Below are 17,079 nucleotides of genomic sequence, written 5' to 3'. Positions count from 1 at the left end.
GGCAGTGAATGAACAGAGAGAGAAAGCACGCAGGGCATTCTACGCCATTAAAAAGCTAATTCAAATTGAAATACCTATTAAAATTTGGCTAAAACTAATTGAATATGTCATTGAACCAATTGCACTTTATGGCAGCGAGGTGTGGGGTCCACTTGCAAAACAAGATTTCAACAAATGGGGCAAACACCCCATTGAAACCCTGCATGCAGAGTTCTGTAAGATTCTCCTACATGTCCAGAAGAAAACTACAAACAATGCATGCAGGGCAGAATTAGGCAAATATCCACTAATAATAAAAACTCAAAAAAGAGCAATTAAGTTTTGGAAACATCTAAAATACAGTGACCCCCTCTCATATCACTACCAAGCCCTGCAATGCCAAGAGCTGGGCAAAGAAAAGAGTCCCTTCATCCAGCTGGTCCTGGGGCTGAGTTCACAAACCTGTTCTACTAACACACTGAAGCCTCAGGACCAGAACATCCAATCAATCAGGATGAACCAAATTACAACACAGTCAAAACAAAACTACATTGCTTATTGGGAAACACAAGCACAAACACAAAGCAAAATGCAGTGCTATCTGGTCCTAAATCGACAGTACACCGTGGCTAAATATTTGACCATGGTTACTGATCAAAACCTTAGAAAAACCTTGACAAAGTACAGGCTCAATGAGCACAGCCTTGCCATTGAGAAGGGTAGACTAAGGAAAACCTGGCTCCCTGTAGAGGAAAGGCTGTGCAACCACTGCACAACAGCAGAACCTGAGACGGAGCTGCATTTCCTGACAAAATGTCAAAAATATAAAACAATTAGAGAGTGTCATTTCCCCAAATTTGAAACTCTTATTCAAGGTTTCAAAGACCTCTCTGATGAGAGTAGGCTACCCGTCCTGTTGGGGAAGGACGCAGAGAGCTGTGGGTTGGCAGCGCACTACATTGCTGCCTGCCATAAGTTGAGGGACAGTGTCTGACAGACCAATCAACTTGCACATGTCTTCTACTGTATGTTTATTGTTATTGTTCAATGTATGGTAATTTTGAAACTTGGTTATTGTTGTTACTGTTGTCCCGTTGACAATTTTGATTCTCATTTTTATATTGTAAATAAGCTTTGGCAATATGTACACTGTTACGTCATGCCAATAAAGCAAATTGAATTGAATTGAATTGAATTGAAAGAGAGAGAGAGAGAGAGAGAGAGAGAGAGAGAGAGAGAGAGAGAGAGAGAGAGAGAGAGAGAGAGAGAGAGAGAGAGAGAGAGAGAGAGAGAGAGAGAGAGAGAGAGAGAGAGAGAGAGAGAGAGAGAGAGAGAGAGACTAGATTGCTATGTGGCCCTAAACAGAGAGTACACAGTGGCGGAATACCTGACCACAGTGACTGACCCTAAATTAAGGAAATCTTTGACTATGTACAGACACAGTGAGCATAGCCTTGCTATTGAAAAAGGCCGCCGTAGGCAGACCTGGCTCTCAAGAGAAGACAGACTATGTGCACATGTAACAGTATAACTTTACGTCGTCCCCTCGCCCCGACACGGGCGCGAACCAGGGACCCTCTGCACACATCGACAACAGTCACCCACGAAGCAGCGTTACCCATCGCTCCACAAAAGCCACGGCCCTTGCAGAGCAAGGGGCAACCCTACTTAATGTCTCAGAGCAAGTGACGTAACTGATTGAAATGCTACTAGCGCGTACCCGCTAAATAGCTAGCCATTTCACATCCGTTACACACACTGCCCACAACATGAGGTGGAAACTGAGCTGCAATTCCTAACCTCCTGTCAAATGTATGACCATATTACAGACACATATTTCCCTCAGATTACACAGACCCACAAATAACTATTGTTACAACACTGTATATAGACATAATATGACATTTGAAACGTCTTTATTCTTTTGGAACTTCTGTGAGTGTAATGTTTAATGTTGATTTTTTATTGTTTATTTCACTTTTGTTTATTATCTATTTCACTTGTTTTGGCAATGTAAACATATGTTTCCCAAGCCAATAAAGCCCTTAAGTTGAATTGAGAGAAAGAAAGAGACAGAGATATAATTGAGAGAGAGATTTAATTGAGTGAGAGAGAGAGAGAGAGAGAGAGAGAGAGAGAGAGAGAGAGAGAGAGAGAAAAAAAAATTGAAAGAGAAAGAGCGAGAGAAAGAGAGATAAAGAGAGAGAGAAAGTCGTTTTGGGTTTTCAAAATGTGAACCATGCGCGCGCTGAGAGAGAAGTCGAATTGAGGGACGCGCGAGGGAAGGAAGGTCTCCTCGCGCTGGAATAAAAGCGCTATTGATTGTTGCTTTGGAGTAAAACTCCACTATTCAGAGAGGGATACAATCGCTATAAATGAGGGAAAACGACGAAAAAGATGGATGTAGCCAACCAGAAGTGTGAAAATTTTGACAGAAAAGTTGTCAAGAAAACCCAAACATTGATTTACCTCAATTTTTGTTGAAAGATGAATATGGGTACTTTCTTCGGATAATTTTTGGCGCGTCGAGCCAGGAGGAACATTCAGCAATAGAAAAGTAGATTATCTGACTGATAGTTAGGCCTATGGATTTTTCTTTATTGGAAGCAATTAAACATTGCATTTGTGAATCTGTTACGCATCAGTGAAGGTTTAACGACACTAAATTGGACTTTTCTTCGGGACAGGTGTTGGTTTTGAGCTTGAATCAGTTGTTTAGTTGTTTTTGACTAGTTGTTTAGACATTTGAAGTGTTCGTTGCGCACAGGTTAAGGTAATAATTTATGGGACATATTCCGGCCCAAAAATATTTAGATAGTTTAGGCTACTGTTTGTCAAAAATAAAATAAACCTAGAACAACCTCTGTTTAATTCCTTAAAAAGCTGTCAACATATTGTTAAACCTGATAGCGGTTACAGCAACAGACCATAACTAAGTAGTCTGTTTTTCGCTCAATAACATTTGAAGCAGGGTTGTCGGAAGCAACACAACACGGTTACATTACAACGCGCCCAAGCAATACCACTGGAACTGTGTTTTTTACGGTTTTCACGGATCCCTGGGGAATACCGCGAGTTCGCGCTGTTATGCTGGAGCACTGAATTTAAACGAACTCTAGGGAAATTAAAGACCAAGTCCGGGAACAGAAAGAGAGATAACACGAAGCCCGTCCATCCTTTACAACATGGAGCTGCACAAATACCTGCTACTCCTCAAGTTAATAGTTCTCCTCAAAGGTAAGTTTGTAACCAGTGTGAGTTGTCACGTTGTCTATCATCTCAACCTTTCTAGAGCTGTTTTTTTTTCTCACGAATACCTTTAGTCCTTGACCCCGACCTTGACCTTTTACAAAGTCACTTCAATGACAGCATTTTGAAAGTTTAAGTAGCCTATGCAAACATGTTCATGAAAATTAGGCATTTTCTAGTTCGAGATTCATCAGTGTATTTGTTATCCCAATGGCATTGTAGGACCTACAACCTCTGCAGAGAAGTCTCTGGACCTTTATACCACAGCCAGCTAATGCACCTACAGCACATCATAGGTCCTAGAACATAAACACTGATCCTGTAAACCAGTTGAAAGACCTCTATAACCACTACAGTGTGCAGGGTCATTCTCTATGTTGAGACTTGGCCCAGCTATTTACTGTGTAGGCATACAGCTGTTTCCCTGGTTCCCCCCTGCTGCTGCTCCCCTGTCCAATTGTATGATATGGTAATCAAGTTACCTACTGGAGCTCCCTCAGTGGACTCACTCCTTATCTTCAAACAACCATGAATAATGTGTTATATTTATACACAATATGGATTTTCTCTAGGTCTCAAAGCTCAAAGAACTTGAAGTTGAAGTGATTCACCTAAACAACTGCAGGCATCATTCTCTAAGGTACAAAGGCTGAGGCAGGATATTTAGAAAGCTACTTATAGCCTCCCTGTAGGCTTACATCATGTGAGAGATAATGCCCAGCCACAGCCAAGAGGTTTTCCACTTTCACCTCTAACCACAGGCTTGCTGGTTCAAATCCCATTTTGACTGCCACCTTAATCACTACGTTGGTGGCAGAAGTGGGATTCTGCATTCTGGCCTTTTTTGCCCTCCTGCAAGGTTTAACTGTACAATATGGTAATGAACTTACATAGCTTCCTCATTGTGTAGGGCTATCTTCTCTCCTGCTGGTTGCTGGATCAAACCCCGCCCCCTCCCCTGAATTGCTACACTGGTGCCAGTGGGAGGGTTAGACCTAAATCCTATCAGTAATATCCATCTCTCCAGAATTCACCTAGAAGCTCCAGTTATAGTAATACGGTATTTCCGTCAGACGAACCACACTTATTTTCACGCTTGTTAATGTCGACTACCCCACCTCCCAACCCCTGCATGTTACCTCTACCATAACACACCTCACTCACTGACTCCTGTTAGACGGCAGGAGAGGAGAGAAAATACTATTATAGTTTCACCAGGAATGAGTGTTGACACAGTCCATAAGCAGCGAGTAAATTGCTGCGTTACTGTGCAGTGAGTGGCCATGAAAAGAATGAAGAGATGGTATTATTAGACAGGGCAGAATCACGGTAATCTATTGCAAGGCATGATACAGTAAAGCTAGACCCTGTAAGATTTCTTCCTGCTATTAGCAACCTCCATCCCACTCTAGTAGAGCATGGTGAGCTCCAGGATGGTCCTGGAGTGTTCATAAGTATGTCCACAGTGTATAACACTGTAATAAGGAGGCAGTAGACATCTTACTTAAAGGTGGGGTGTTTAGAAGTAGTGTTTTGGATCTATGAATCCATACACTGAGTGTACAAAACATTAAGAACACCTGCTCTTTCCATGACATATACAGACCAGGTGAATCCAGTTGAAACCTATGATCCCTTATTGATTTCACCTGTTAAATCCACTTCAATTAGTGTAGATGGGGAGGCAGGTTAAATAAGGATTTTTAGGCCTTGAGACAATCGAGACATGGATTGTGTATGTGTGACATTCAGAGTTTGAATGGGCAAGACACAATATTTAAGTGCCTTTGAACAGGGTATTGTAGTAGGTGACAGAAACACCGGTTTGAGTGTCAAGAACTGCAATGATGTCACGACTTCGACCGAGGCAGGCTCTCCTTCCCGTTCGGGTGGCGCTCGGCGGTCGTCGTCACCGGCCTATTAGCTGCCACTGATCCTTTTCTCCCCCTCCCTATGTGTTTATTGGGTTCACCTGTTTTGTATTAGGGTTAATTAGTTGGGCTTATTAGTCAGCCGGCCCGCACGTTTCTTTGTGCGGGATTGTTTGTTAGTAAGAGTGGTGTTTGTTTCGTTCTTCGTGTTTACTGGACTGTGTTCGTTTCCCCCGTGTCTGGGGTTGTTTGAGGAGTACACCCAGTGTGTTAGTAGGGTGGCCTGGTTTCTCCGTGTTCATTAAAGAACAGTTGTTATTGCACCTGCTGTTTCCCTGTGCTTGACTACGCACTCCGACACCCAGGCCTTACAAATGATGCTGGGTTTTTCACACTCAACAGTTTCCTGTGTGTATCAAGAATGTTCCACCACCCAAAGGACATCCAGCCAACTTGACACAACTGCGGGAAGCATTGGAGTCAACATGGGTCAGCATCCCTGTGGAATGCTTTCGACACCTTGTAGAGTCCAATGTTTTGTACACTCAGTGTTATTTATAAACCTGGTTTAACTGTTCTGTGAAGGATCCCTGATGATGTCAAACATGATCTGAGTGAGACCATGTACCAGTCTAGTACAGCACAACACTGCTGTCTGTTCAGGCCATGTACCAGTCCAGTACAACACAACACTGCTGTCTGTTCAGGCCATGTACCAGTCTAGTACAACACAACACTGCTGTCTGTTCAGGCCATGTACCAGTCCAGTACAACTGTCACGATCGTGTGGAGGATTGATGGACCAAAACGCAGCTTTAGGAAAATAAGCCATCTCCTTTTTATTGTCGAAGAAGGCAAAACGAAACAAAAACACTTACACACTAACAAAACAAGAAAACGATCGTGAAGCTAAATAACGATGTGCACACACAGACTACAAACGTATAACATAGACAACTACTCACAACAAATGAAAGCCTATGGCTACCCTAAATAAGGCTCCCAATCAGAGACAACCGAAATCAGCTGTCTCTAATTGGGAACTCATTCAGGTAACCATAGACTCTCCTAGACAACTAAACATACATAGACAACGCTAGACACATGTACTCAACACAAACCCATATACTACACCCAACAACCCCTTTACCATAGAAACACCCAAAACCAACAAAACACAAACATTCCCCATGTCACACCCTGACCTAACTAAAATAATAAAGAAAACAAAGAATACTAAGGCCAGGGCGTGACATAACCCCCCCCCTTTAAGGTGCGAACTCCGGGCGCACCATTACACAGTCTAGGGGAGGGTCTGGGTGGGCTTCCATCCACGGTGGCGGCTCCGGCTCTGGTCGTGGTCCCCACGTCACCACAGTCCCTAACCGCCTCCTTAGCTTCCTCCAAATGACCCCCCTCCACATTAACCCCACTGCATTAAGGGGCAGTTCCGGACTAAGGGGCAGCTCCGGACTAAGGGGCAGTACCAGGGTAAGGGGCAGTGCTAGGGTAAGGGGCAGTGCCAGGGTAAGGGGCAGTACCAGGGTAAGGGGCAGCACCAGGGTAAGGGGCAGCACCAGGATAAGGGGCAGCTCCGGACTGAGGAATGGCAGCTCCGGACTGAGGAATGGCAGCTCCGGACTGAGGGACTGCAGCTCCGGACTGAGGGACTGCAGCTCCGGACTGAGGGACGGCCCATGGCTGGCTGACAGATCTGGCTGCTCATGGCTGGCTGACGGATCTGGCTGCTCATGGCTGGCTGACGGATCTGGCTGCTCATGGCTGGCTGACGGATCTGGCTGCTCTTGGCTGGCTGACGGATCTGGCTGCTCATGGCTGGCTGACGGATCTGGCTGCTCATGGCTGGCTGACGGATCTGGCTGCTCATGGCTGGCTGACGGATCTGGCTGCTCATGGCTAGCTGACGGATCTGGCTGCTCATGGCTAGCTGACAGATCTGGCTGCTCATGGCTAGCTGACGGATCTGGCTGCTCATGGCTAACTGACGGATCTGGCTGCTCATGGCTGGCTGACGGATCTGGCTGCTCATGGCTGGCTGACGGATCTGGCTGCTCATGGCTAGCTGACTGATCTGGCTGCTCATGGCTGGCTGGCGGCTCTGGCAGATCCTGTCTGATTGGCGGCTCTGGCAGATCCTGTCTGATTGGCGGCTCTAGCGGCTCCTGTCTGGCGGGCGGCTCTAGCGGCTCCTGTCTGGCGGGCGGCTCTAGCGGCTCCTGTCTGGCGGGCGGCTCAGTAGGCTCATGGCAGACGGGCGGCTTTGCAGGCTCATGGCAGACGGATGGCTCAGATGGCGCTGGGAAGACGGATGGCTCAGATGGCGCTGGGAAGACGGATGGCTCAGATGGCGCTTGGCAGACGGGCAGTTCAGGCATCGCTGTGCAGACGGCAGACTCCTGCCGGCTGAGGCGCACTGTAGACCTGGTGCGTGGTGCCGGGACTGGTGGTACCGGGCTGGGGACACGCATCTCAGGGCTAGTGCGGGGAGCAGCAACAGGACGCACAGGACTCTGGGGACACACAGGAGGCTTGGTGCGTGGTTTAGGCACTGGTGGTAAAGGGCTGGAGACACGCACCATATGGCTAGTGCGTGGAGGAGGCACTGGTGGTACTGGGTTGGGGCGGGGAGGTGGCGCCGGAAATACCGGACCGTGCAGGCGTACTGGCTCCCTTGAGCGCCGAGCCTGCCCAACCTTACCTGGTTGTATGCTCCCCGTCGCCTGACCAGTGCGGGGAGGTGGAATAACCCGCACCGGCCTATGTAGGCGAACCGGGGACACCATGCGTAAGGCTGGTGCCATGTACGCCGGCCCGAGGAGACGCACTGGTGACCAGATGCGTTGGGCCGGCTTCATGACATACGGCTCAACGCTCAGTCTAGCCCGGCCGATACGTGGCGCTGAAATGTACCGAACCGGGCTATGCACGCGTACAGGAGACACCGTGCGCTCTACTGCGTAACACGGTGTCTGCCCGTACTCTCGCGCTCCACGGTAAGTACAGGGAGTAGGCGCAGGTTTCCTACCTGACTTCGCCACACTCCCTTTAAGGCCCCCCCCAAGAAATTTTTGGGTTGTACTCACGGGCTTCCAGCCTTGTCTCCGTGCTGCCTCCTCATATCGCCTCCTCTCGGCTTTAGCTGCCTCCAGCTCTTCACGAGGAAGGCGATATTCTCCCGGTTGTGCCCACGGCCCCTTACCATCCAGTATCTCCTCCCATGTCCACGAATCCTGTGTAGGTGGGTCCTGTTGCCGCTTTCCATGCCGCTTGGTCCTGTAATGGTGAGTAGTTCTGTCACGATCGTGTGGAGGATTGATGGACCAAAACACAGCTTTAGGAAAATAAGCCATCTCCTTTTTATTGTCGAAGAAGGCAAAACGAAACAAAAACACTTACACACTAACAAAACAAGAAAACGATCGTGAAGCTAAATAACGATGTGCACACACAGGCTACAAACGTATAACATAGACAACTACTCACAACAAATGAAAGCCTATGGCTACCCTAAATAAGGCTCCCAATCAGAGACAACCGAAATCAGCTGTCTCTAATTGGGAACTCATTCAGGTAACCATAGACTCTCCTAGACAACTAAACATACATAGACAACGCTAGACACATGTACTCAACACAAACCCATATACTACACCCAACAACCCCTTTACCATAGAAACACCCAAAACCAACAAAACACAAACATTCCCCATGTCACACCCTGACCTAACTAAAATAATAAAGAAAACAAAGAATACTAAGGCCAGGGCGTGACAACAACACAACACTGCTGTCTGTTCAGGCCATGTACCAGTCTAGTACAACACTGCTGTCTGTTCAGGTCATGTACCAGTCCAGTACAACACAACACTGCTGTCTGTTCAGGCCATGTACCAGTCTAGTACAACACAACACTGCTGTCTGTTCAGGCCATGTACCAGTCTAGTACAACACAACACTGCTGTCTGTTCAGGCCATGTACCAGTCTAGTACAGCACAACACTGCTGTCTGTTCAGGCCATGTACCAGTCCAGTACAACACAACACTGCTGTCTGTTCAGGCCATGTACCAGTCCAGTACAGCACAACACTGGTGTCTGTTCAGGCCATGTACCAGTCCAGTACAGCACAACACTGGTGTCTGTTCAGGCCATGTACCAGTCTAGTACAACACAACACTGCTGTCTGTTCAGGCCATGTACCAGTCTAGTACAACACAACACTACTGTCTGTTCAGGCCATGTACCAGTCCAGTCCAGTACAACACAACACTGCTGTCTGTTCAGGTCATGTACCAGTCCAGTACAACACAACACTGCTGTCTGTTCAGGCCATGTACCAGTCCAGTACAGCACAACACTGCTGTCTGTTCAGGCCATGTACCAGTCCAGTACAACACTGCTGTCTGTTCAGGCCATGTACCAGTCCAGTACAACACTGCTGTCTGTTCAGGCCATGTACCAGTCTAGTACAACACAACACTGCTGTCTGTTCAGGCCATGTACCAGTCGAGTACAACATTGCTGTCTGTTCAGGCCATGTACCAGTCCAGTACAACACTGCTGTCTGTTCAGGCCATGTACCAGTCCAGTACAACACAACACTGCTGTCTGTTCAGGCCATGTACCAGTCTAGTACAACACAACACTGCTGTCTGTTCAGGCCATGTACCAGTCTAGTACAACACAACACTGCTGTCTGTTCAGGCCATGTACCAGTCTAGTACAACACAACACTGCTGTCTGTTCAGGCCATGTACCAGTCTAGTACAGCACAACACAACACTGCTGTCTGTTCAGGCCATGTACCAGTCTAGTACAACACAACACTGCTGTCTGTTCAGGCCATGTACCAGTCTAGTACAACACAACACTGCTGTCTGTTCAGGCCATGTACCAGTCTAGTACAACACTGCTGTCTGTTCAGGCCATGTACCAGTCCAGTACAATACAACACAACACTGCTGTCTGTTCAGGCCATGTACCAGTCTAGTACAGCACAACACTACTGTCTGTTCAGGCCATGTACCAGTCTAGTACAACACAACACTGCTGTCTGTTCAGGCCATGTACCAGTCCAGTACAGCACAACACTGCTGTCTGTTCAGGCCATGTACCAGTCCAGTACAACACTGCTGTCTGTTCAGGCCATGTACCAGTCTAGTACAACACAACACTGCTGTCTGTTCAGGCCATGTACCAGTCCAGTACAACACAACACTGCTGTCTGTTCAGGCCATGTACCAGTCTAGTACAACACTGCTGTCTGTTCAGGCCATGTACCAGTCCAGTACAACACAACACTGCTGTCTGTTCAGGCCATGTACCAGTCCAGTACAACACAACACTGCTGTCTGTTCAGGCCATGTACCAGTCCAGTACAACACAACACTGCTGTCTGTTCAGGACATGTACCAGTCTAGTCTAGTACAACACTGCTGTCTGTTCAGGCCATGTACCAGTCCAGTCTAGTACAACACAACACTGCTGTCTGTTCAGGCCATGTACCAGTCTAGTACAATACAACACAACACTGCTGTCTGTTCAGGCCATGTACCAGTCCAGTACAACACAACACTGCTGTCTGTTCAGGCCATGTACCAGTCTAGTACAATACAACACAACACTGCTGTCTGTTCAGGCCATGTACCAGTCTAGTACAACACTGCTGTCTGTTCAGGCCATGTACCAGTCTAGTACAACACAACACTGCTGTCTGTTCAGGTCATGTACCAGTCCAGTACAACACAACACTGCTGTCTGTTCAGGCCATGTACCAGTCCAGTACAGCACAACACTGCTGTCTGTTCAGGCCATGTACCAGTCCAGTACAACACAACACTGCTGTCTGTTCAGGCCATGTACCAGTCCAGTACAGCACAACACTGCTGTCTGTTCAGGTCATGTACCAGTCCAGTACAACACAACACTGCTGTCTGTTCAGGCCATGTACCAGTCTAGTACAACACAACACTGCTGTCTGTTCAGGCCATGTACCAGTCCAGTACAACACTGCTGTCTGTTCAGGCCATGTACCAGTCTAGTACAACACAACACTGCTGTCTGTTCAGGTCATGTACCAGTCCAGTACAACACAACACTGCTGTCTGTTCAGGCCATGTACCAGTCTAGTACAACACAACACTGCTGTCTGTTCAGGTCATGTACCAGTCTAGTACAACACAACACTGTTGTCTGTTCAGGCCATGGACCAGTCTAGTACAACACAACACTGCTGTCTGTTCAGGTCATGTACCAGTCCAGTACAACACAACACTGCTGTCTGTTCAGGCCATGTACCAGTCCAGTACAACACTGCTGTCTGTTCAGGCCATGTACCAGTCCAGTACAACACAACACTGCTGTCTGTTCAGGCCATGTACCAGTACAACACAACACTGCTGTCTGTTCAGGCCATGTACCAGTCCAGTACAACACTGCTGTCTGTTCAGGCCATGTACCAGTCCAGTACAACACAACACTGCTGTCTGTTCAGGTCATGTACCAGTCCAGTACAGCACAACACTGCTGTCTGTTCAGGCCATGTACCAGTCTAGTACAGCACAACACTGCTGTCTGTTCAGGCCATGTACCAGTCCAGTACAACACTGCTGTCTGTTCAGGCCATGTACCAGTCTAGTACAGCACAACACTGCTGTCTGTTCAGGCCATGTACCAGTCCAGTACAACACAACACTGCTGTCTGTTCAGGCCATGTACCAGTCCAGTACAACACAACACTGCTGTCTGTTCAGGCCATGTACCTGTCCAGTACAACACAACACTGCTGTCTGTTCAGGTCATGTACCAGTCCAGTACAGCACAACACTGCTGTCTGTTCAGGCCATGTACCAGTCTAGTACAACACAACACTGCTGTCTGTTCAGGCCATGTACCAGTCTAGTACAGCACAACACTGCTGTCTGTTCAGGCAATGTACCAGTCTAGTACAGCACAACACTGCTGTCTGTTCAGGCCATGTACCAGTCTAGTACAACACAACACTGCTGTCTGTTCAGGCCATGTACCAGTCTAGTACAGCACAACACTGCTGTCTGTTCAGGCCATGTACCAGTCCAGTACAACACAACACTGCTGTCTGTTCAGGCCATGTACCAGTCTAGTACAGCACAACACTGCTGTCTGTTCAGGCCATGTACCAGTCCAGTACAACACTGCTGTCTGTTCAGGCCATGTACCAGTCTAGTACAACACAACACTGCTGTCTGTTCAGGCCATGTACCAGTCTAGTACAACACAACACTGCTGTCTGTTCAGGTCATGTACCAGTCCAGCACAACACAACACTGCTGTCTGTTCAGGCCATGTACCAGTCCAGTACAACACTGGTGTCTGTTCAGGCCATGTACCAGTCTAGTACAACACTGCTGTCTGTTCAGGCCATGTACCAGTCTAGTACAACACAACACTGCTGTCTGTTCAGGCCATGTACCAGTCTAGTGCAACACAACACTGCTGTCTGTTCAGGCCATGTACCAGTCTAGTACAACACTGCTGTCTGTTCAGGCCATGTACCAGTCCAGTACAACACAACACTGCTGTCTGTTCAGGCCATGTACCAGTCCAGTACAACACAACACTGCTGTCTGTTCAGGCCATGTACCAGTCCAGTACAGCACAACACTGCTGTCTGTTCAGGCCATGTACCAGTCTAGTACAACACAACACTGCTGTCTGTTCAGGCCATGTACCAGTCTAGTACAGCACAACACTGCTGTCTGTTCAGGCCATGTACCAGTCCAGTACAGCACAACACTGCTGTCTGTTCAGGCCATGTACCAGTCTAGTACAACACAACACTGCTGTCTGTTCAGGCCATGTACCAGTCCAGTACAACACTGCTGTCTGTTCAGGCCATGTACCAGTCCAGTACAACACAACACTGCTGTCTGTTCAGGCCATGTACCAGTCTAGTACAGCACAACACTGGTGTCTGTTCAGGCCATGTACCAGTCCAGTACAACACTGCTGTCTGTTCAGGCCATGTACCAGTCTAGTACAACACAACACTGCTGTCTGTTCAGGCCATGTACCAGTCCAGTACAACACTGCTGTCTGTTCAGGCCATGTACCAGTCCAGTACAACACTGCTGTCTGTTCAGGCCATGTACCAGTCTAGTACAGCACAACACTGCTGTCTGTTCAGGCCATGTACCAGTCTAGTACAACACAACACTGCTGTCTGTTCAGGCCATGTACCAGTCCAGTACAGCACAACACTGCTGTCTGTTCAGGCCATGTACCAGTACAACACAACACTGCTGTCTGTTCAGGCCATGTACCAGTCTAGTACAGCACAACACTGCTGTCTGTTCAGGTCATGTACCAGTCTAGTACAACACAACACTGCTGTCTGTTCAGGCCATGTACCAGTCTAGTACAACACAACACTGCTGTCTGTTCAGGTCATGTACCAGTCTAGTACAACACAACACTGCTGTCTGTTCAGGTCATGTACCAGTCTAGTACAACACAACACTGCTGTCTGTTCAGGCCATGTACCAGTCTAGTACAACACTGCTGTCTGTTCAGGCCATGTACCAGTCTAGTACAACACAACACTGCTGTCTGTTCAGGCCATGTACCAGTCTAGTACAACACTGCTGTCTGTTCAGGCCATGTACCAGTCTAGTACAACACTGCTGTCTGTTCAGGCCATGTACCAGTCTAGTACAACACTGCTGTCTGTTCAGGCCATGTACCAGTCTAGTACAACACTGCTGTCTGTTCAGGCCATGTACCAGTCTAGTACAACACTGCTGTCTGTTCAGGCCATGTACCAGTCTAGTACAACACAACACTGCTGTCTGTTCAGGCCATGTACCAGTCTAGTACAACACAACACTGCTGTCTGTTCAGGCCATGTACCAGTCTAGTACAACACTGCTGTCTGTTCAGGTCATGTACCAGTCCAGTCCAGTACAACACAACACTGCTGTCTGTTCAGGCCATGTACCAGTCCAGTCTAGTACAACACAACACTGCTGTCTGTTCAGGTCATGTACCAGTCTAGTACAACACAACACTGCTGTCTGTTCAGGCCATGTACCAGTCTAGTACAGCACAACACTGCTGTCTGTTCAGGCCATGTACCAGTCCAGTACAACACAACACTGCTGTCTGTTCAGGTCATGTACCAGTCTAGTACAACACAACACTGCTGTCTGTTCAGGCCATGTACCAGTCCAGTCTAGTACAACACAACACTGCTGTCTGTTCAGGTCATGTACCAGTCTAGTACAGCACAACACTGCTGTCTGTTCAGGCCATGTACCAGTCTAGTACAACACAACACTGCTGTCTGTTCAGGCCATGTACCAGTCCAGTACAACACTGCTGTCTGTTCAGGCCATGTACCAGTCCAGTACAACACTGCTGTCTGTTCAGGCCATGTACCAGTCCAGTACAACACAACACTGCTGTCTGTTCAGGCCATGTACCAGTCCAGTACAACACTGCTGTCTGTTCAGGCCATGTACCAGTCCAGTACAACACTGCTGTCTGGTCAGGCCATGTACCAGTCTAGTACAACACAACACTGCTGTCTGTTCAGGCCATGTACCAGTCCAGTCCAGTACAACACTGCTGTCTGTTCAGGCCATGTACCAGTCCAGTACAACACAACACTGCTGTCTGTTCAGGCCATGTACCAGTCCAGTACAACACAACACTGCTGTCTGTTCAGGTCATGTACCAGTCCAGTCCAGCACAACACTGCTGTCTGTTCAGGTCATGTACCAGTCTAGTACAACACAACACTGCTGTCTGTTCAGGCCATGTACCAGTCCAGTACAACACAACACTGGTGTCTGTTCAGGCCATGTACCAGTCCAGTACAACACAACACTGCTGTCTGTTCAGGCCACGTCTCTGTCTCCTCCTGCTGATCCTGAGGAATGAATGAGGAAGGAATGCATTGAAGTCACCGTAGTCAGACGCTGTTTGTGGTTAGCCTGTACTACACCTTATTACTTGTTTGAGACATGCTTGTATTGACTGTGTGTGTGATGTTGATGGTTTGAGCAGGCCTCCCCAGTGTGTTAACCAGGCATACCAGGACTGTTAGCTGCTCTGTTATGCTTTGCTGAGATGTAGAACACAGGTGTGTGTATGGGGGGATAGCTGGGGAATTCCTTCTCTTCTCTTCTCTCTCTCTCTCTCTCTCTCCTCTCCCCAGTCCTTCTCCTACACAATCTCTCTTCTCCCAATCTCTCTCTCTCCTCTCCTATCCTCTTCCCAGTCCTTCTCCTCTCCCCAGTCCTTCTCCTACACAATCTCTCTTCTCCCAATGTCTCTTTCTGTTTCTCTCATTGTTCCCTTTCTCTTTCCCTCCCTCTTGCTGTCCATTAAATCTCTTTCCTTCTCTGTCTTTCTTTCTCACTCCCACTCTCTTCCACCCCCATACCCCACTAGGGACTGACAGAGATGGGAACAGAACATGATGGAGGTGAGTCAGAGAGCAAGAGAAATGGAGGGGGGGGGAGGGGGGTAGAGCGAGAAGCCTTGTAATTCAATGAATACTAGAGAAACAGAGAGGCAGACACCTACTGTGGTCATCATTGCACGGCCTACCAGAGACGACCAAAGTATAAGCCAAGAGGCCACTGCAGACATGTGAAGACAACAAGAGATGAAGAGGAGAGGAGCAGATAAAGAAGTGGACAAAATAAAATGATGGGAGTGAGTGGTAGAAAGATTGGTAGACAGTTTAAAGTAGAAAATGTGTGTGTGTGGGTGAGAGAGAGAGAGATAAGCTGTGATAGAGAGACGGTGGTCCATTTGAAATGCCATAAATCAGAGCCACATGTAGTCTCCATACTTAACACACGTCTGTGGTCAGGCTGCCATTCATCTGTAACACACGTAACACTGTACTGTTAACTCCACTGACCTGTCATCCCCGAATATATACATCATTCAGTAGCAGTACACACAAACGCGCACACACACACACACACACACACACACACACACACACACACACACACACACACACACACACACACACACACACACACACACACACACACACACACACACACACACACACACACACACACACACACACACATAGCAGCAAGAGCATCGTGAGCCGATCGCATGGTTGAATAGAGAGAGGAATCTGAATCTGGATGGGGTTTGGCTGCATAAATGTTTACAGTCAGTTGTCATGATGATCCCTGGTCAGACAGGCTGTGGTACAGACCCATATAAACCAGCTGAAAATGGGAGTGGAGGAGCAAAAGAGGAGGGTGGTTTGGTGGTGAGGGTGAAGAGCCGGGGAGGGGGTACAGGAGGAAGAGGAGGAGGAAAATGGGATGATTTGAGTGGAGAGTGGGGGGTTATGGTGGCGGGGGGTAGGAGAGAGGGGTGAAGGGGTCTTGGTGATGTGACGGACAGTCTTTGAAACATATGAGAGACGAGTGTGTGTGTGTGTGTGAGAGAGAGATGCCCGGGCACAATTAAAGAGAGTTGAAGTGATTAAACAGTAGAGATGTTATGATGTCACGTCAGTGAAAGAGAGGAGCAGGATCATGATTACTGTATGGGAGAGGCATGGCTCCTATAATCAAGGAAATTCATCTGGAGGGAGAAAGAGGAGGAGGATGAAGAATAAGATGGAGGGAGCAAGCAGTGAGAAGGAGGAAGAATAGGGAACAACATATCCAGTTACTTCTCACAACCCTGCGGAATCCCCTTCTGTTGTTGGTGTGTGTGTGGTAGGATTGTGTGTGTGTGTGTGTGTGTGTGTGTGTGTGTGTGTGTGTGTGTGTGTGTGTGTGTGTGTGTGTGTGTGTGTGTGTGTGTGTGTGTGTGTGTGTGTGTTGGTGGTTTTTGGTAGCGTGTTTTGTTCACCAGTCTGCTGGTGAGTTCTGCACTGTAAAAAAGTCTAGTTGTTTCATCTAATTATTATGAAGTAACTGGTTCCACAGCCTTTTTAA

At 47.8% G+C, this 17,079-nt stretch overlaps 1 protein-coding gene across 1 annotated transcript in view; it reads left to right on the top strand.

Moving 5' to 3' along the window:
• Positions 1 to 2,244: 2,244 nt before the first annotated feature.
• LOC129841894 (integrin alpha-10-like) overlaps positions 2,245 to 17,079 on the top strand; it is a 58,884-nt gene continuing 44,049 nt past the window's right edge. Inside the window, exon 1 of the mRNA XM_055910241.1 lies at positions 2,245 to 3,216. Coding sequence (XP_055766216.1) covers positions 3,165 to 3,216 — 52 coding nt within the window. The 5' untranslated portion in view covers positions 2,245 to 3,164. The remainder of the gene's footprint in view (positions 3,217 to 17,079) is intronic.

Source organism: Salvelinus fontinalis, unplaced genomic scaffold (assembly GCF_029448725.1).
Source record: "Salvelinus fontinalis isolate EN_2023a unplaced genomic scaffold, ASM2944872v1 scaffold_0002, whole genome shotgun sequence".
Taxonomy (NCBI): Eukaryota; Metazoa; Chordata; class Actinopteri; order Salmoniformes; family Salmonidae; genus Salvelinus; species Salvelinus fontinalis.
This window is presented reverse-complemented; position numbering and strand designations above follow the sequence as displayed.